The sequence below is a fragment of the Oryzias melastigma genome, linkage group LG16 (genome assembly GCF_002922805.2).
Source record: "Oryzias melastigma strain HK-1 linkage group LG16, ASM292280v2, whole genome shotgun sequence".
Lineage (NCBI taxonomy): Eukaryota > Metazoa > Chordata > Actinopteri > Beloniformes > Adrianichthyidae > Oryzias > Oryzias melastigma.
Window position 1 is genome coordinate 10770571 of NC_050527.1, and position 16809 is coordinate 10787379.

Sequence of the window (16809 nt, forward strand, 5' to 3'; positions counted from 1 at the left end):
TCTTAATAACCAAATATTCCTATTCAAAGGTGTTAAACACTGACAGGACAGTGTGAGCGTGGCTAGTTTGCTTTTTATTTAATTGCCGACAGCATCCAGGGGGAGAAGTGGACCTTCAAGCTGTAAGTAAATCTCACCCACAAGTGCAGAATGCACGAGTTTCTTCTGGTATATCATTTCAAACGAAGACGATAGAGAATTTTCAGTGTTTTATTAACATTGTCACTTTTTTCAGTTTCTCTGGAGAGCTAGAGCTTTCTCAGAAGACTAGTGCAGAATGTCAAAGTCAGACTCCTCGAGATGACCATGAACTCACTCTGTGAAGTAAAACACTGTGTGCAGAAGCAGCTGGATCAAATGATAATTAAAAAAAAACTAAAAATGTCAATTTCACACTTAAAAAGTAACATTGTTTGGTGAAGTCAGTGTGATGATATGGGCCACTGTCCAACAATCTTATGGTCTTAATGTCAGTCTGTAGTAAACACAATCCTCTTGTTGTCCTTGAGGGTTTGTCAAAGATCACTTCCACAATTTGGGAGTATAGAAGATGAAGCAGCAGCAGATCTAACCTGAAACATTTTGCATATTTTTGGTAACAGCTTGAGTATCCTGATCATACAGAAGTCACACTATGTCAGCTGAATAGTTATAAAAAGTTTAGTAGAGATGATCAACATGCACAACATGCCTGGAAATGTGGCTGAATTTTCCTAATATGGCCTTTAATTTTATTGTGAATGTATGTTTTTTTAGACTTTTTTTCAACTAAAATGCCATATGGGATTTAAAGGGAACAATAAGCACAGATAATTCAGTGTATCAATTATTTGGCTTAAGTGATGAATTGATCTTTATTCCTACGATCCAAACGGATTGATCTGGCAAAATCGACCTATACCATTATTAAACTTTTTCAAAATGAATGAAATCGATTGTATCAATATTGGAAAATGCCAATTGGATTATTTTACCATAACGTAAAAACAACTCAGTGTCATCACGGCAGACAATACAAGTGATGCCATCAAAATATTATCAAGCCATCATTACAGTCCAATGTGTAGAGACGCTGAATTCTGTAAAGAGTGTGGTAGAATGCTCTAATAATGTTCAGTTTGTATCATGTGGAAAAATTACGATGGGCTGAACATTATGAAACTAAAATGTGAATGGATTTCCCATTTATACTTGTTTGTTTGTACACATATTTAAATTACACTTGATTATCCTATAAGAAATCCAATGAATCAGGAAAACTTCACCTGCACTATTCAGTATCAGGTATTTATCTCACATTGGTTTATTTTTTTTTAATCCTGAATTGATTTTAGGTCAATGAATCTCAATTGGATCATTTAAAATGAACCAAATCGACAATGAATCGGATTGGCAACCATACGTTATAATATGAATTTTTTATGAATTTTTTTGTTAGATTGTTACATTCATAATTCAACAGATGAACCAGTTAGGTATAAAGGAAAAATACTTTCTAAAAAAAGTAAAGAACTGAATGCAATCTCGATTTTTTATAGCAGTTTTGTCTATATGTCATATTGTTAATGTTTTGATTTTCACATATTTTATGTAGTTTTCATTTCCTCCACTAGAGGCCGCCATTGTAAATGTAACCCGAGCCGGCTGCGAGCCCTGACCACCGAATCCCCTGGCGGAGTTTAAGCAGGGAGCCGCTTCTCATCGCTCTCACAGACCAGGCACCAAGTGCAGCAGTCCTGTCCGCACTCTGCAGTCTGCCTCAACACCTCAGCCGCCCGCAATGCCCTTGGATGCTGCAGCGCTGCTCGCGTCCCCCCCGCTCTGACCAGCGGCTCCTTCAGCGAGTTTCCCGCGGACTCTCACTCAGCCTCATCTGCACGGCATGGAACTAATGGGGAAGATCCAAGGATAACAGGCTGCGGGATTTTTTTTCTGCTACTGCAGAGGACCTGCCGGTAGTTCGCAGCCCCGGAGGAGGAGGAGAGGGGGGGCTGCGCGTATCCCATCGTTTTGATGATCTGAAAGTCCCTTTGCATGGACGGATCATGGCCACCTTTATATGCAGGGTGCAGTTCTTAGATGATACAGACCCATTCAATAGCACCAATTTCCCTGAGCCCACCAGACCCCCTCTGTACACGTTCAGGGAGGATATTCCTCTGATCAATCAGATTGCTGGAGTCCACAGGCTGCTGAAAGCCCCACAGAAGGTATGCACACATGTATGCAATCTTTCTTGGCTCTGCTCCTGTTGCTGTGCATGCTTTAATAAATGAGTAGAGTTGTGAGTTACCTGAATGAATAAGTAGCCAGAACCTGATGGGGTTACTGGGCTACCAGACTAAATGAACAAATGACTTCAGTGGCAGTTTGATTGCAAGGAATGATGGGGTAGTTCCAGTCCAAAATGATGGATCTGAGACGAAAACATTAAGGATCATTGAGTGGATTATGATACTAAATGATTTTGAGATTTTTTTAATTTTTATTTATTTTGAAATTTATCAAAGTCAAAGTTCAATAGGTTTCATGTCAATCATCAAATGAGGATGTAATGCCATCCCTGATCATTGACCAACTATGGATTTTTGTGGACATCAAGAGTAAAAAAAAAGAACGTCTTCATCCATGTGCATCAGAAAATGTCAACAACAAATGCTCGATTCCATCATTTTTTTCCTCAGACGTCATCTTTTAGCTGCGTTCCTAACATTCTGTTTCTCAAAACTGCACATTATGTCTGATCAGCTTTATCACATCAGACTTGATCCAGCTCTACTGCCAAAGTTGGACTTCCCAAGATCAACAATGTTGCAGCCAATTCAAAGGCTCAAAATAACTGACTGTTCCTTTTTGGTATGGTGCAACTGCCCTGGTGGAGTTTGCCAAAAGGCAAAACACTGAGACAAAACATAGACCTGAATAACTCTCCTCTGGAAGTCTTAGACTCTTATTTGGGAAATTTCTCTATTTTTCATTGGTTTAAGGACATCTTTTAAAAATTAAGGCAGTTTTCTGTTTTAAAAATGGAAAAAATGCAATAAAAATACAAATATAGAACACCCAGCATTTTTCTTGTCAGCTTTAATTGAGAAATTACGTAAATTAACAATTAATTGGGACTATTCTTCCTTCTGTCAGATAAGTGTAGCTCCATATTTGTTCAGAACTGATAAGATAAGTCACATAAACTCAAGTTGCAATCCCCCACATCCCCCAAAAAACTTGTTCATTTATCATTACGCAACCCTCTCAGACTAGTCAGGAGTATGAGATGAGGACTCTCGTCACTGTTGGACAGAGGAGAGAAAAGCTGGCCGAATGATTAAACATTGATGAACTTCATCCTTTCATTTGGTTATAGCGGAGCTGCAAGCTGAGCTGCAAACCAAACAAAAAGAAAGCCTGTGCTTGGGTAGTGTGGTTTGATCACATGGATGTTGGTGGTTATCTGTAACCATGGGGACAAACAAAAAGCAGTCAGGTGGATGTTCAAAACATTGTCACCAGATCTAAGCAGTAAACTCTTTGTTCCCCCCTCCCTTAAGAGTTAAAACATATCATTTTCACATGGAATCCAATAAATTCAATCGTAAAACAATTTTAAAAATACATATTATGTTAATCATCAAATAGTAGCTGGGTGTTAATATGGACAGCAATAAAAGCTCAAAGCAACTAAAACTATATTTTGTGTCAAAGTTTGGTGAATTGCTGTTCAAATCTGTGAGCAGTTGGCAATAAAAAAAGAATAAAAAACACCCTCCCTGATTCCTAAAGCTTGGCGTCTGCATTGGCCACAGAAACTCATACCTGCAACCTCCATTCAGTGAGTATCTGAAGCATCATCTTTGTGAGTCAGCATTTCTTTTTGCCGTGTGAGCATACTTAGTTGCTGCCTTACATTCCCCCAGATTCTGATGCAGGTTCATGCGTTCTCATCAAACGAGGAAAATGTGCTCTGTTAAGATCAACCGGACGTATTCCAAATATGCTATTTTCAGCAGAAATCCACAGACCCGTCATTTTCTTCTGTCTTTCTTCTGTGGACTCTGGCTCTAGCATTGTCAGGTTTAGAGACAATTGTTTTGCTGGGTTTTTTTGGGCCACATAATGAGAAGTTAGGCAAAGTGAGAAGCTAAAATGCTTTAAAATACAGGTTCCTCTTTTGAATTCTTGCACACATTCTCATGCAGAGCTAAAGTTTGCTCCTCACTGCATTTTGAGGGCCATCTAAACAGATGGCTTCCTTTTGATTAATGGATTACCTACCCTTCTGATGGGTTTTAAGATAACTGCGGTCATTTCTCAGGTGTGCTTTAATGTAAGATGTTCTTAAAGTAAATTTTATTTCATGAATAAAACAAAGTCCACTAGTAGCTCAGATTCTTCACTAAACTTCACACAATTGTTTGTACCTATTTATCACAATCATGTGTTATGACTTTTTTTGTGTACTCGCTCAATTTAAATTTTTACATATAATCTGAATAAACTTGTTTTTGATAAGCAGCTTTAAACAGAAAATTGCATAGTGTTTATTTTTAGACATTTTTGCTTCCACTGCCTTGCTGGTCAGTTCACCACATTATGGTTTTTGAAGGGAGAGGCCAGACCTCAATGTGTGTGTGTGTGTGTGTGTGTGTCCATGCATGTGTGTGCAGTGGTTTCTTCTCTGGACTTGGACATCACTGGGCCAGCTTGGGTTCAAGTCCTGGGCAGGAAGACAGCTACACAACTCTTTGTTCTCATAATCGGTTGTTAGTTTTGTCTTCTAATTTGTGGTTTAAGGACTATTATTCTATTATCCCATCTTGAGCACACGCTAAAATAATCCAGATTAATTATCTAATGAGTAGCAACTTGGCTGACATTGTATTTGCTTTGAGTTTGCCGCTTTAAAACATTTGGGGAATGCTTCTCTTTCTACCACTGTTAGTTAATTACTGGTTACAGTGTCAAATTCAAACCCGTGTTGTTTCTATTTAGATTCACAGTGGAAAGTCGACAAAGTATAAACATTTATTTTTGCTTCTTGTGTATTTTCTGTATTGGTGTGAAATAAATATTTGCATGAATTAAAATTGCAATAAAAAACGTGATGATATTGTTAAATTTATCCAAAAAAGTATGAAATAAGGAACAATGTGAGAAAAATATAATAATGAGAAAGAAAAAAAATCAACAGGTTTTCTTCACTTCACATTCCTTGAAGAGCACTCTTTCTAAACCATGGCGATCCATAGGCATGATGTAGTGAACTAAACTCAGACTGTTGTGCTTGGATTTCCTGTGAGAATCCATCCTGTAATCTGGAGAATCACTTGCTTCCAAAGTCCCGACTGTGTACAGCAAAGACATGTTGTTTTCCCTCTCCTTTATGCTTTTCTTCATTGCTGTTCTGTCTCCGTTCTTCCAAACACAATTTTAGTAAGACAGCTTTGAAACCGTGTGATCATCCATGTTGTTTATTGTTTCATCTTGTCTGATTTAGTCTTAAAATATTGTTTTATCCATAAGATTTTCCCTTTAAAATGTTACAAAAACAAGAAATAAAAGAGTTTTCTGAGAGCACAGAAAGGAGTAATGCTTACAAACTGGCTTCAGACTTCAAAGCTATCCTATTTTACTTTTATTTTCCTATTTTAAGGGTTTACACACTGTAAGTAGGTGTTAATTCACCAAATTGTTGCTACCTTGGAAAGCTTCATTAAAGCCTGACAATAAAAGAAATAGACCTATAATATATCTTAGACACCCTGACTAATAAAGTAATGCCAACCTCTCCTCTGAGGTCATATGTTTACCTTCCTTTAATGGTATTTGTTTTCTTGTGCACTCCCTCACTGTTGGAGCCTCTGTCCTGTGGAGCTGACAGACCCCCGAGTATAAATAGGTTAATATCTCCAAATTGCGGGTCAACCAGACGAGTGAAACACATGCTCTCATTCTTCGTCTCCCTGACTAGAGTCAAGTGATGACATCCATTCAAGAGCAGACAAATCATGCCTCCTCTGCGTAATCATCCTGTGCGATGATAGTTTATCTGACAGGGTAAGCAGAGAGATAAGAGGCACCAGACTGCCAAGCAACTCCCACTGTGTGCAACTTTCTTCCCAACCATGCTCAGCTTGTCAAAGGCGAGCACTGATAAAAGAATTTTCATTTCAGACTCTGTAATAAAGCATGAAATATTAAGAGTAGCCTTTTTTCCTCCTTAGAGGGCAAATTTCTATCTTTATGGTCTAACAAGAGCCCTTAGACGGGTGGATACAGCCTGAAAAATGGGAGAACTTGTACGGGGCTCGCAGGTTGTCCGGACAAAATTTGAACAAAAATGCTCATGCACATTTTTTACTATGGGAATGGTGCCGGCGTCAATATGAAGCAAAACCAAAACAATACATAAGGGTAGGTAAGAGTTAAGTAGATGAGATGCAGGGATGCCATACGAATTTGACAAAACTTTTACTCCCCCAAAAACCATGCACTACCCAGGGGGCTGTTAGTGCCGTTTAAGGATAGGTGTGCCCTCCATGCCCATGCCATGTCCGTGCTTGCAGCCTGACTGCTTACTTTATGCTTTCAAATGTCTAATGATACACTTACCCCATTCATGTCCAAGGTATCTCCCATTTTCTTGACATTCCTTAAGGTGGCTGCAAGAGCCACAAGGGGACTGCAAGACACACATGGGCAGCCACACCTGTCTACGACCCGCCACCGGCCTGGACAACCCAAAGCTTTTAGCACCCATATGGGTGCAGCATGTGACTAAAGCATAAGATATTTTTCTAGTTTCTTGTGTTCCTTCTTTTTGATTTTACTATCATTTCGTGTTGTTGCTTCCACCACAACAACTTTCTTCTGTTCTTATCTATCATCACAATGTTTGGTTGGTTTGCCATTACCATCCTGACAGTTTGTATCTGAAAGTCCTTTGTCCTTGCATTCTCTACCACCCTTTTCAGGTGGTACTTCAACCTTGGCGTTTCTAATCCATATTGCACAAGTTCTCCTGTATACTATTCAAGACACTTGGTTGTGGTTCTCCGTGTATGCTTCCCCTGCCAACGTCTAATGCTGGAGTGTTTTAGGCCAAGGTGTAGGCACTTTTCACTGCCTACCTACACCTTGGGTCTTATCTATTGGGATCTTTGGTGGTCAGGTCTTGTTCCTGTGCTGCCACGCTGAGTGTTTCTGTTCTGTCCTGCAGGCCAGCCCTTTCTAACTATTGATATGACTTTCTAGATATCAGCCAAATCAGTAAATCCCATGTAGGAACTTGTCCTTCCATGATAATCTGTCCTCTAGTACCGGATCCTCTGCTTTCGTTGCCTGAGACATTCACTGAGTACATTGTTAATTGGGGCCTCACACTTGATGCGTTCATAGATCTTAAATGTTTTAATCTTACATGATGGCTCCCTCACTCACCAGTCTTCGGGCTCCATCCTTGTGGGTGACATACAGTCCAAAGGTGCGGTATTTGAGGTGCAACTCTCCATGTATTGTGTGTAATTTTTGTGTCTTATCATCTGTTGTCTGTATCTTTTCCTTTGCCCATTTTATTATTCTTGCAGGGGATCTGATAACTAGCAGTGTGTAGCAGTTTATTGCCTGGTTCTTGTTCTTGCTATAACACTGGCTTCTCAGGACTTGCTTTGTTACGGATGTTGCTGATGTTAGAACTGTAGATACTAGTGGTTTGGATCACAGAGTCAATGTCTTCCTCGTTCTTAGTCTATGGCTTCATGTTATGCAGGTAGAGGAGGTGACCTGCTGTCTTGAGTGACTGTTCTATTCAGCAGGAGTTGGTGTTTGATTCTTTCATATCTCAATCAGAGCACTATCAGAGTTGCTCATGTTCTGACTTACAGTGCGTGTCCACTTGTCTTGGTTACATGGATTCCTGACAAGAGCTTCCACGTTGTGAAGAAACAAGCTTTTGGCCTGTAGTTGGATGAGACTGCATCTTTCATGGGATCGTTTTCCATGAGGATTGTTTGCCCTTTTTTAGATGTTTATTGAGTGCAGTGAGTCTATACATGTGTTGAGGTCAGTTAATTTAGTCTTATTCAGTTCAGAAGAATACAAATGGCTTTAACTAACTATGTTTCTGTCTTTTTAGCTCGATGACTGCGCCCTCCAGCTTTCTCACAATGGAAGCTATTTGGATTTGGAGTCCACCCTTGCAGAGCAGAAAGATGAACTGGAGGGATTTCAAGAGGACGGAGGGTAAGATTGTTTGTGAAGACCTTCACACGTTGAACAATGAATGCTACAATGCAAAATCAGCATGCACACAATGCACTGTAATGAAAAACAATGGCTGCTAGTCCACTGAAGTCAAAAACTGAAGTGAACATGGATAAGAAGCTTGGTCGTATATTAGTTTTTACTTCAAAATATGAAACTCGGAGTCTTGCCAGGGTAGAAAACACAAGAGGGATTGGCACTGCCAAACAGGTGGATACAGTAATGGTGGATACAGTAATGGACATTATTCACCAGGTCTTTGTTGCCCAGAAATAAACTTTTTTCATGCTGCTGTGGTCAAATTAGCTGTTGACCAAGAGAAAATATATAAAAAATAATCATTCAAAAGTAAGTGACTTAAAACATTTTAATTACAACAATCTGGCTTTAGAAAGAGTCAGAGTTTGAGCTTTTACATTCAGACATAATCATTACAGTATGATGACTGCACGCCAAAAGAGAGACATAAAACTTGAGGCAAGAAAAGAGGCAACTTATACAGTCAGTTTTTACTATGAGAAAATATTCAAATCTCCCTACATGCTGTTTTCCTTCTAATTTAATCTGATTAAAGTGATTGGAATCATAGTGAAACGGATTTGGACTCAGAACAAATTAGTCCAATAATTCCTTCTCCTTAAGTGACAGATCCCTGCTGAGCACTCTTGTGAGGGAATGAGAGAACAGTTTATTGTTTTAGTTTCAAGCTTTTTTTTAACCACCTCTAGTTATTGAAAGAAAAAAATGTGATAATTTGCTCATGCATAAGAAGTTGGATTACCTGGCAATGAAACAATTTCTGTAATATTTGTCTTTTATCAAAAACGTGGCCTCCAGTGACTAGTTGCAGCAATGATGTCATTGAATAAGCTTGGGTTGCTGTCAGGTCTCCGGGATAATTATCTTGATCTCTGCTTGGAGTCTTTGGTGTTCTCATTAGACCTCTGAGGTAACCACATTTGTACTCTACAGTTATTCCTCCCCCTAACTTATATTTTTGCTCTAATGTCTGTGAAATATATAGCTAGTCAATGCCTTGTCTTGACATTACCCTTGGATGTAGATGAAGAAATAAAGGCTTAAAATTGTTAGTTTAATTTCTGTCATACGCTTTTCCTGGCTATAACTTTATTGGCTCCATATGTTTTTCTTTCATACACTGTTGATATATGTGCTGCCTTCTTTCGATAATTGCAAACCAAAAGGTTGGCATCAGAGACCCCGGTCAGCTGCACCACAAACATGCACGGATGTGTTTGTCTAACTTTGAATTCGGACGCTTCGCTATAGCTTGGTGTTTCTATTGGCCCTTGGGGGTGCTGTCCTTTCCCAGTTTCAGCTGAGGAACTTATTGGAGGCCAATTGAGAGCTGTGAGGTTAAAGTGGTCCACTTCTCTCATCAAAGATGGAGCCTGTCAGGTGCTGTATGTTGCCAGCTGGCACAGGCTGGTATGGATATGTGTCATTAAACCCACTCGGTGTTGTCTGGGGAGGCCGTGGCTGAGGTTGGTTAGCCAATTATTTATTTAAGAAAATAGAACAGTTTAACTGACTGGATTTTTATGGTGGTGAAGTGGCAAAGTTTGCAGTCCTCGTTTGGTGTTGCTGATTTGATCATTATTGAGCAAAATAGGGGTCTGAAGACTTTCAAATTCCTCTTGTCCTTTTTCTGTTTGCCATCAAAAAGCTGCATTGCTTTTTTTTCTTTGTTTTTCATCTCAGATTATCTTGAAGTTTGTCCATTTTCTGAGAGGAATTATGAAATCCTTCTGTTTCCTTGCTTTATCCTTTAGTCTTTTCTGAAAAATGAGTAATCAGAAATTCCTTAACCCTCCAGATAATTGTCAATTGAATTTATCTGTAAATGATATTCATAACAGGTTACATTCCTGGGGCACATGTGTCACGCCTAGTGTCTTCAAAATCAGAATGAAGTATGACAAGAGCGCTGCAGGGCCAAGGGATATCCATGTCATGAGAGCTTAAGGGCTATAATCACTTCCACACCAGGTTATGAAGCTTTACTGTTGCAGATTGTGTAGTAAATCCCCAGCACATCATTGATGCAGCCTCACTTCTTCAGGTAATTAGCTGACCATGTTCCCCAGACATGAGCTCAGACACGCAGAAATAGCTTTAGATGCTGTAGTTCCCTCATTTTGCTTTGCAGCTGTGATAGATCAAATCATATGATCATATGTTTGTTTGGTTGACAGCAAGAAATGTTTGATGTTAAGACAACTCAGAATATCTTTGTTGACGAGACCAATATGTCAGTGGAGAATAGTGGATGTAGCTTCTTTATGTTGATTTATTTGTTGATCTTGACATCTTTGCTCAAATCAGTGTCTTTCAGTGTTCTCCGTTTCTTACAAGTCCTCCTGTTCCTTGTTATATCTTTGACAGCAGCTTTAATAACTCGTCACAGTTCACTGGCACTTATAATTTGGACGAGAATGCCAATAATTGCATGTTGAAAATGTTCTTTTTGGGCTGTATGGAGTGTTTGTGATGTGTTTGACAACCCCTTTAAAAGGCTGGCATATGAAAAAATCCAACTGTTCGTGCACTGCAAGCCTCAACTATTCAGAGTTTCTCATCTTGTCCTTTCATCTCCCTTGAAACAGCTGTGCCTTCATTATTTTCTTTCTTTTTTTTGACCCACTTGGACATTGTTTCATGTGCTTTTAAAGCACACAAGATTTTCATCTACAAATAAAAAAGTGTATTTGAAGAGAACCAGAGAGACCCAAACTTCATGTAGTGTAACAAAAACCAGGTTGTACCTTTCTGTGTTTGCAGTTAAGGGCTTTCATTAACAGAATGGAGCTGCCACTAACTGTTTTATGTGTGTGCTAGTGTTAGATCTGGTCAATGGTTAATGAAGCAGCCCCCCCTGAGGGAATGGCTCCGATTGTAGCCTGAGCCAGTGCAGCCGATTATCTCCCCTTGGCTTGCTGCAGTGCTGGAGGTCCGTCTGCGAACGCAAGAGTGTCGAAAATGTGCCGAGTCAGTGGACCTCTGTGGGACCTTGTAGTCTGGCAAGAAATGGTCTATGAGGGGGAGACATGGCTGGTGTTCCACAAATGTGTGTTCAATTTAGATTTAGCACTGTTTTTTAAAATATATTTTTATTCTGAAGTAATAGAAATCTGGAGGAAAAAAACTGCCAAAACTAAAATGAGAGGGATCAGGGGGGGAAAAAAAGTATTTGAAATGTTGCCCCTACTTGAAATATATCTTTCTACATGTAAAATAAATCCATAACTGTGAAAGAAAAATAAAAAAATCACTGTACACAAATTTAAGCTACACATATAAAAAGAAAAGCAGAGATGATACTTTTATCTACACTCCTTTTTCTAATGTTTACATTTTGCCTGTAGTATTTTTATATTTGGAGATAAAATGATGCAGTGATGTTCATGCATAATGATGATTACTGCAATCACTAAAATTATAAAAAAAATTACTATTTTAACTTAAGTAAGGTATGAACTTTGTAGATCTCTGTGTACAGCTGATTATCTCATTGTCAAGACTCTTTTAAAATGAGTAAAAAAGGATTCAACTTTTATTACTTCTTGAAATGTATTTGCAATACTTGAACCAATATCTACAAAATAAATATACACCATGTTTTTATCATTCATTATTTAAGATACCGCATGGAGCGTTGTTGTTATTTCATCACCAATTTTTAATATCTAAAGGTTTATTCTGATTGTCTTGTATCTTCTCCTTTACTTTTTTGAGTTAAAAAGTTACCCATTTGATTGTTTATTCTTGTAGGTATTTTATTTATCTTTGGTTCATATTTGAAATAATTCATGGTAATACTTTAAAGCTTTACAGTTGCTTAGCAGAAAGGTCCTCCAATCCAAAATGGTACAGTGGAAATAAACATACCCATACTTGGTGGTTGAATATTGGATTTTGAACAACTTTTATAGACTTCATCATTTTTTTTAATCATATTTGAAATGGACATTTTGTGGTACTTTGGTTGGCAGATGACCACTGTATCTTTAGCTTTAGGATGCAGCTCATCTCGTTTGCTGTGGAGTTGAAAAACTGGCTGCAGTTTGACACTTAGTCCATCCTTATATGTCTATGATTAATTTGATCATTAATTGAGGGTTTTTAAAGTAATCTTTCAGGCAACTGATGATGGGAGCTACAGTATGTTGTTCCTCTTTCGCTGGGTTTGTCTTCGGGCACAATCTCTAACTGTCCGGGCTAGAAAGTTTGGTTGGAGTTTGCGGTACTTGACTCAACTGACTTTATCTGGCTGACAGGACTGTGTGATCATTTCAGATTCCATTATTGTTTGGGGTTCCACAGAGCTCTGTTTTAGGAGTACTTTTATTCTCTTTGTACCTCCTTTCTCTGGGCTCCACCCATAGAAAACTGTGAGAAAGTTGCTCTGTTACACCACTACTAACTTTTTTACAAAACATCCAAGCTTTTTAAGTCTTAATGACAAAAAACAGAAGTGATGGGGTTTGGTCCAAGCAGCTCCACTGACCTCTCCACAGTGGAGTTGGGTTCCTTGGCTCCAAATTTAAAATAATTTGTCAAAACCGGGTTTTAAATTGGACAGTGATTTTAAACGTGCGGAGCCATCTCCAGAATACTGAATGCACTTTATCTCCCAGCAACCCCAGAACACAGTCCCCAGACGCCGCTCAGCTGACATTCACAATCACCCACATCATACTTAACCACTGCACTGAGCCTCACTCAGTGCAAAGTATTGTTTGTGCCACTCTGCCTGCATTAACGTTTCTATCTGAACCTGATCTTCTGTTTCTGACCATGCTTCATCTCTGATTTCCTGCCACCTGCCCTGACCCTCACCTTGACCCTGACAACTCTTTAGGAATATTTACGGTCCAATTTTAAAAACTGCTTAAAACCTGTTTTTATCGCTCAGCTTTTGACATAGTATGAAACTGCTCTGCTGAGTTTGCTCTGGTTTGCTTTTTTTCTGGTGTTTTTATGTTTAATTGTCACATACAGTATATGTTTTTTATCTTTAATTGTTCTAACATTGTTGTTTTATTGTTATTTTTAGCTTTTAATTTTTCTGTCTTTGGTTGACCATGGTCATTTTAAGGTGCTGTGTAAATCAACAAACTTAAACTTAACTTAAGTCTTGAATAAAAAAAAAAAAAAATCAGAACAAAAAAACGGATTAGAACTAGAAGCAAATCTTCCTTTCGAAATAAAATCCATTTGCTATTTTGTTTTCAATGCTGTGTTGTTAGGATTCATTCAGCATCTTTGGGCTACAGGCCTACAGCACTGCCAGAGGAGTGTTCAATTTTCATGTGTAATTGATGGGACCGGGTCTTCAAAGCCCATGCACGCTTCATGCACGTTTGTTTAATTTGATAATGAGCACGTTGGTCTGTGCAGCCTCAGGTCTTGCTTAAGCACAGGGATACTGTTGCAGTGCTGCCGAGAAAACGCAGACATTCGTGACAAAATGGATCTGGTTACCCATTTGCCTCAACAGCATCACAGAGGATTAAGTTCCTGTTTGCAATCTCATCTCACCAGGGAAGGCCCGTGTTGACGGCTGTGGCTTCTGTGTCGCCTCTGCTTATTCCTGGATATTTTCCTTGAAAAACACCGAGAGTTTGCAGCCCTTGTAACCAACTTTTTTGAATATCAGAACATTCTCCCACAGACCTGTTGGTTTCATGAGTAGATCAGTCTGTCTGCAGTGGTGTTTTATTTTTATTTTTTGTTGCAGTATCAATGTGAGCTGCTTTTCTATGCCGTTAGGCTTCTTTTTTTCTCTTTCTGTCTGTCAGATCCACTTCTGACAGGCTGCAGCTGGCACTCTGCCGGTCTGCTCAGTCACACACAGCCTTTGTGAAGTCTGCATTAAGGCCATTTTTGTGCTAGATGGCTTATAAAGTAGTCTGGGGGTTGTTGTGCAACTCTACCTGCTGTGTTCTTGTCTGTGTTTAGTTTGATTGTATCTTACTAAAGCAATTTGGGATGTTAAAGACACAATCTGTGGTCCAAATGTGCACAAGAGATTAGTTCAAAACAGCAGATTGGAGTCTTGATTTAAAATGCCATAAACTACAGATGTTTTTAGGAAATTTGCGTGTAAAGTTTGCTGCATTCCTTGATTAGAGTGCAACAGACAGAATAAAGAGGGGTTTTGAAATGCTTTACCAGTTTTTCTTTAGATTGTGTGTAGAGTTGTCAAACCCTAAAAATAATTTAAAAGAGGAGATTTTGCCTTGAATAACACAAACCATCTTATTGCGGTTTCAAATAGGTCTTCATTGAATAGAATTAGGGAGCATTGTTCTCGTCTTTGTTTTTGATTGTCATTCAGTCATTGTAGCCGTTGACAGCACATTGATAGGGTCTTGGCGTATCTCCATTAGCAAGGGGGCGGATTGGACCTTTGAACTGTTCTCAGCCATTCATTTGTTCAAGTAAAGACATTTTCCCATTTCTCTTCTATTCTAATGAAATTGCAAATGTTTGAGATCTTAAACCAACACTGCTATAAATAAAAATAAAATTAATCAACAGTTGGTATGTCAGGTTGACACATTCAAATGTGTGATAGACATAATATGCTTTTATTTTGAAGGACAGTTCCTTTTTTTAATTTGAAAGGGATAATTCTTGAAAAAATAGAAACTCACCATCTAAAAAATATATTTGCAGACATAAAAAACTATTTTTAATGTATTTATATCTGTTTGTGGTATCATTTGTGTTTGATGCAAAAGTCAAACATACAAATTACATTAATTGGGATGTTTCCAATGTCCTCTAAGCACATTGTTGTCTTCTTTTTCTAGGAGGGGCAAGAAGCACAGCATCATCCTGCGAACTCATCTGTCAGTCAGAGTTCATGCCTGCATTGGTGAGTGAAAATGCAAAACACCATCTCCAAGGTTTATATTTTCATTTATTTTCTTTTGATACATTTATTTTCTTTAGGAAATAAATTGTCACGGAACAGTCTGATGAAGTCAGTTTAAGAAAGGCAATGAAACGTTTGTCATCTTCTTTTGGTAATGAAAACAACACAATGTCGTACAGTCACAACAACTACTTGTATGAACATTATTAAGTATTTACACCTCCTCATTTATTTTGATTCTGTCAACAAGACGTTTTTCATCCTTTGTGGAATCTCGAATTGGACTTGTCTTCATGCGTTCACATTATGATGAACCACACCCTGGCACAAATGTTCTCATGTGGACTAAAGTTTGTGTTTCCACAAAAGCTTTGAATGATTTTTAACACCTGCTTTGGTAAAGTTCACAACCTAAAGAAACAAAGTCAGATCTGGATCAAACCGCAAAAACGCACCAACGTCATGTGGGCTTCAGTGACCTCCAGGCGGATAGTTTGTTTTAGAGTTTTCTTGAGCTTGCACAGTGGCAGTTGTGGGACACTTTAAAGAATCATAATTGAAGTGACAATTAACAGCATTTCAACAACCTCTGGTATGAAGCTGAGAGTTACTGTGTATTGTCAGTTTTTTAATTGGGCCGCTTGTTGTCTTTAAAGTGAAATGAAGGAACTTAGGCGTTGAGCTGAGTGAAAACATGTGCCACCATTCATGTGCATGGCACATGCACTCACACATATGCACACAATGCTACTGAGATGTTAATGTTCACATTTTGGTGTTAAGTACATTGTATTTTCCTTGCATTTTTGGAAAGGGAAGGACATTGTGTTTATATTGCCTTTTTGAGGTATGGTTTTATTGAAAATTAGTGTACTAAAAGTCAGAACGAAAACAAGCACAACTTGTTAGCAATAGGTTAAGTGGTAGGAAGTCTTGCTATCTAATAAAGACACATATTTCCTCCTCTCCAGTCTTTAAATGCAAAATAACCCCACGTCTGCAAAGGCTATAAAGCTGTCGGGACTGTTGGATTTTATATCTGGGTGTTTCTCCCGTGCGTTGGAAGTGACCGCAGACTTTTTTAATGAGGTCAGCAGAATCTGAAAACTCTTCCTTATAATCCGTTTTGGTCATTGGTTTTACGTGTATAATATTAGCTCCTTATACCAGTGGCACATTTGAGGCAATCAAGGTTTTTTTTAATGCATTTGATTATGTTTTTATATGAAAATAATGGCAATTCTACAGTCCAGTTTAAATTCATCTTAAAAGAGATTAGAAATGCTTGCAGCTCTCAGTAATACTCTACAAAGAGGGTCCCTTTATGAATGGTAGCTAATGCTTAATTAAGCAATAACTTAAAAAGTATTAATTACCAAATGTATGCATTACATTGGATAACTGTATAAAACTTGCTGCATTAGTTACTCAGGGTTTTTTCTTATTTTGCAAATGATAATCCCTTTAGAAATGCATACAAGTGGTAAATAAGTCTTACTTATTAATCAATACTTTAAGTAATCACAAACCAAGCATTTTTCAATTCATAATTTTAACTAATGACATTATTTATAATTACTAACTATTAATAACTAAAGTTATACCATGGTAAAGGCGAATACTCGATTCTGATTGGCTGGTGAGTG

At 38.3% G+C, this 16809-nt stretch overlaps 1 protein-coding gene across 4 annotated transcripts in view; it reads left to right on the top strand.

The window, feature by feature from the left end:
• Positions 1-1634: 1634 nt before the first annotated feature.
• The window catches only part of fhod3b (formin homology 2 domain containing 3b), a 91208-nt gene continuing 76033 nt past the window's right edge, over positions 1635-16809 (top strand). For 3 of the 4 annotated variants that reach the window (XM_024267074.2, XM_024267075.2, XM_024267076.2), the window contains exons 1-3: positions 1637-2210; positions 8132-8238; positions 15099-15163. In XM_024267074.2, coding sequence (XP_024122842.1) covers positions 2046-2210; positions 8132-8238; positions 15099-15163 — 337 coding nt within the window. In that variant the 5' untranslated portion in view covers positions 1637-2045. Of the gene's footprint in view, positions 2211-8131; positions 8239-15098; positions 15164-16809 lie in introns of all 4 variants that reach the window. The other variant, XM_024267073.2, reaches the window with a different exon arrangement.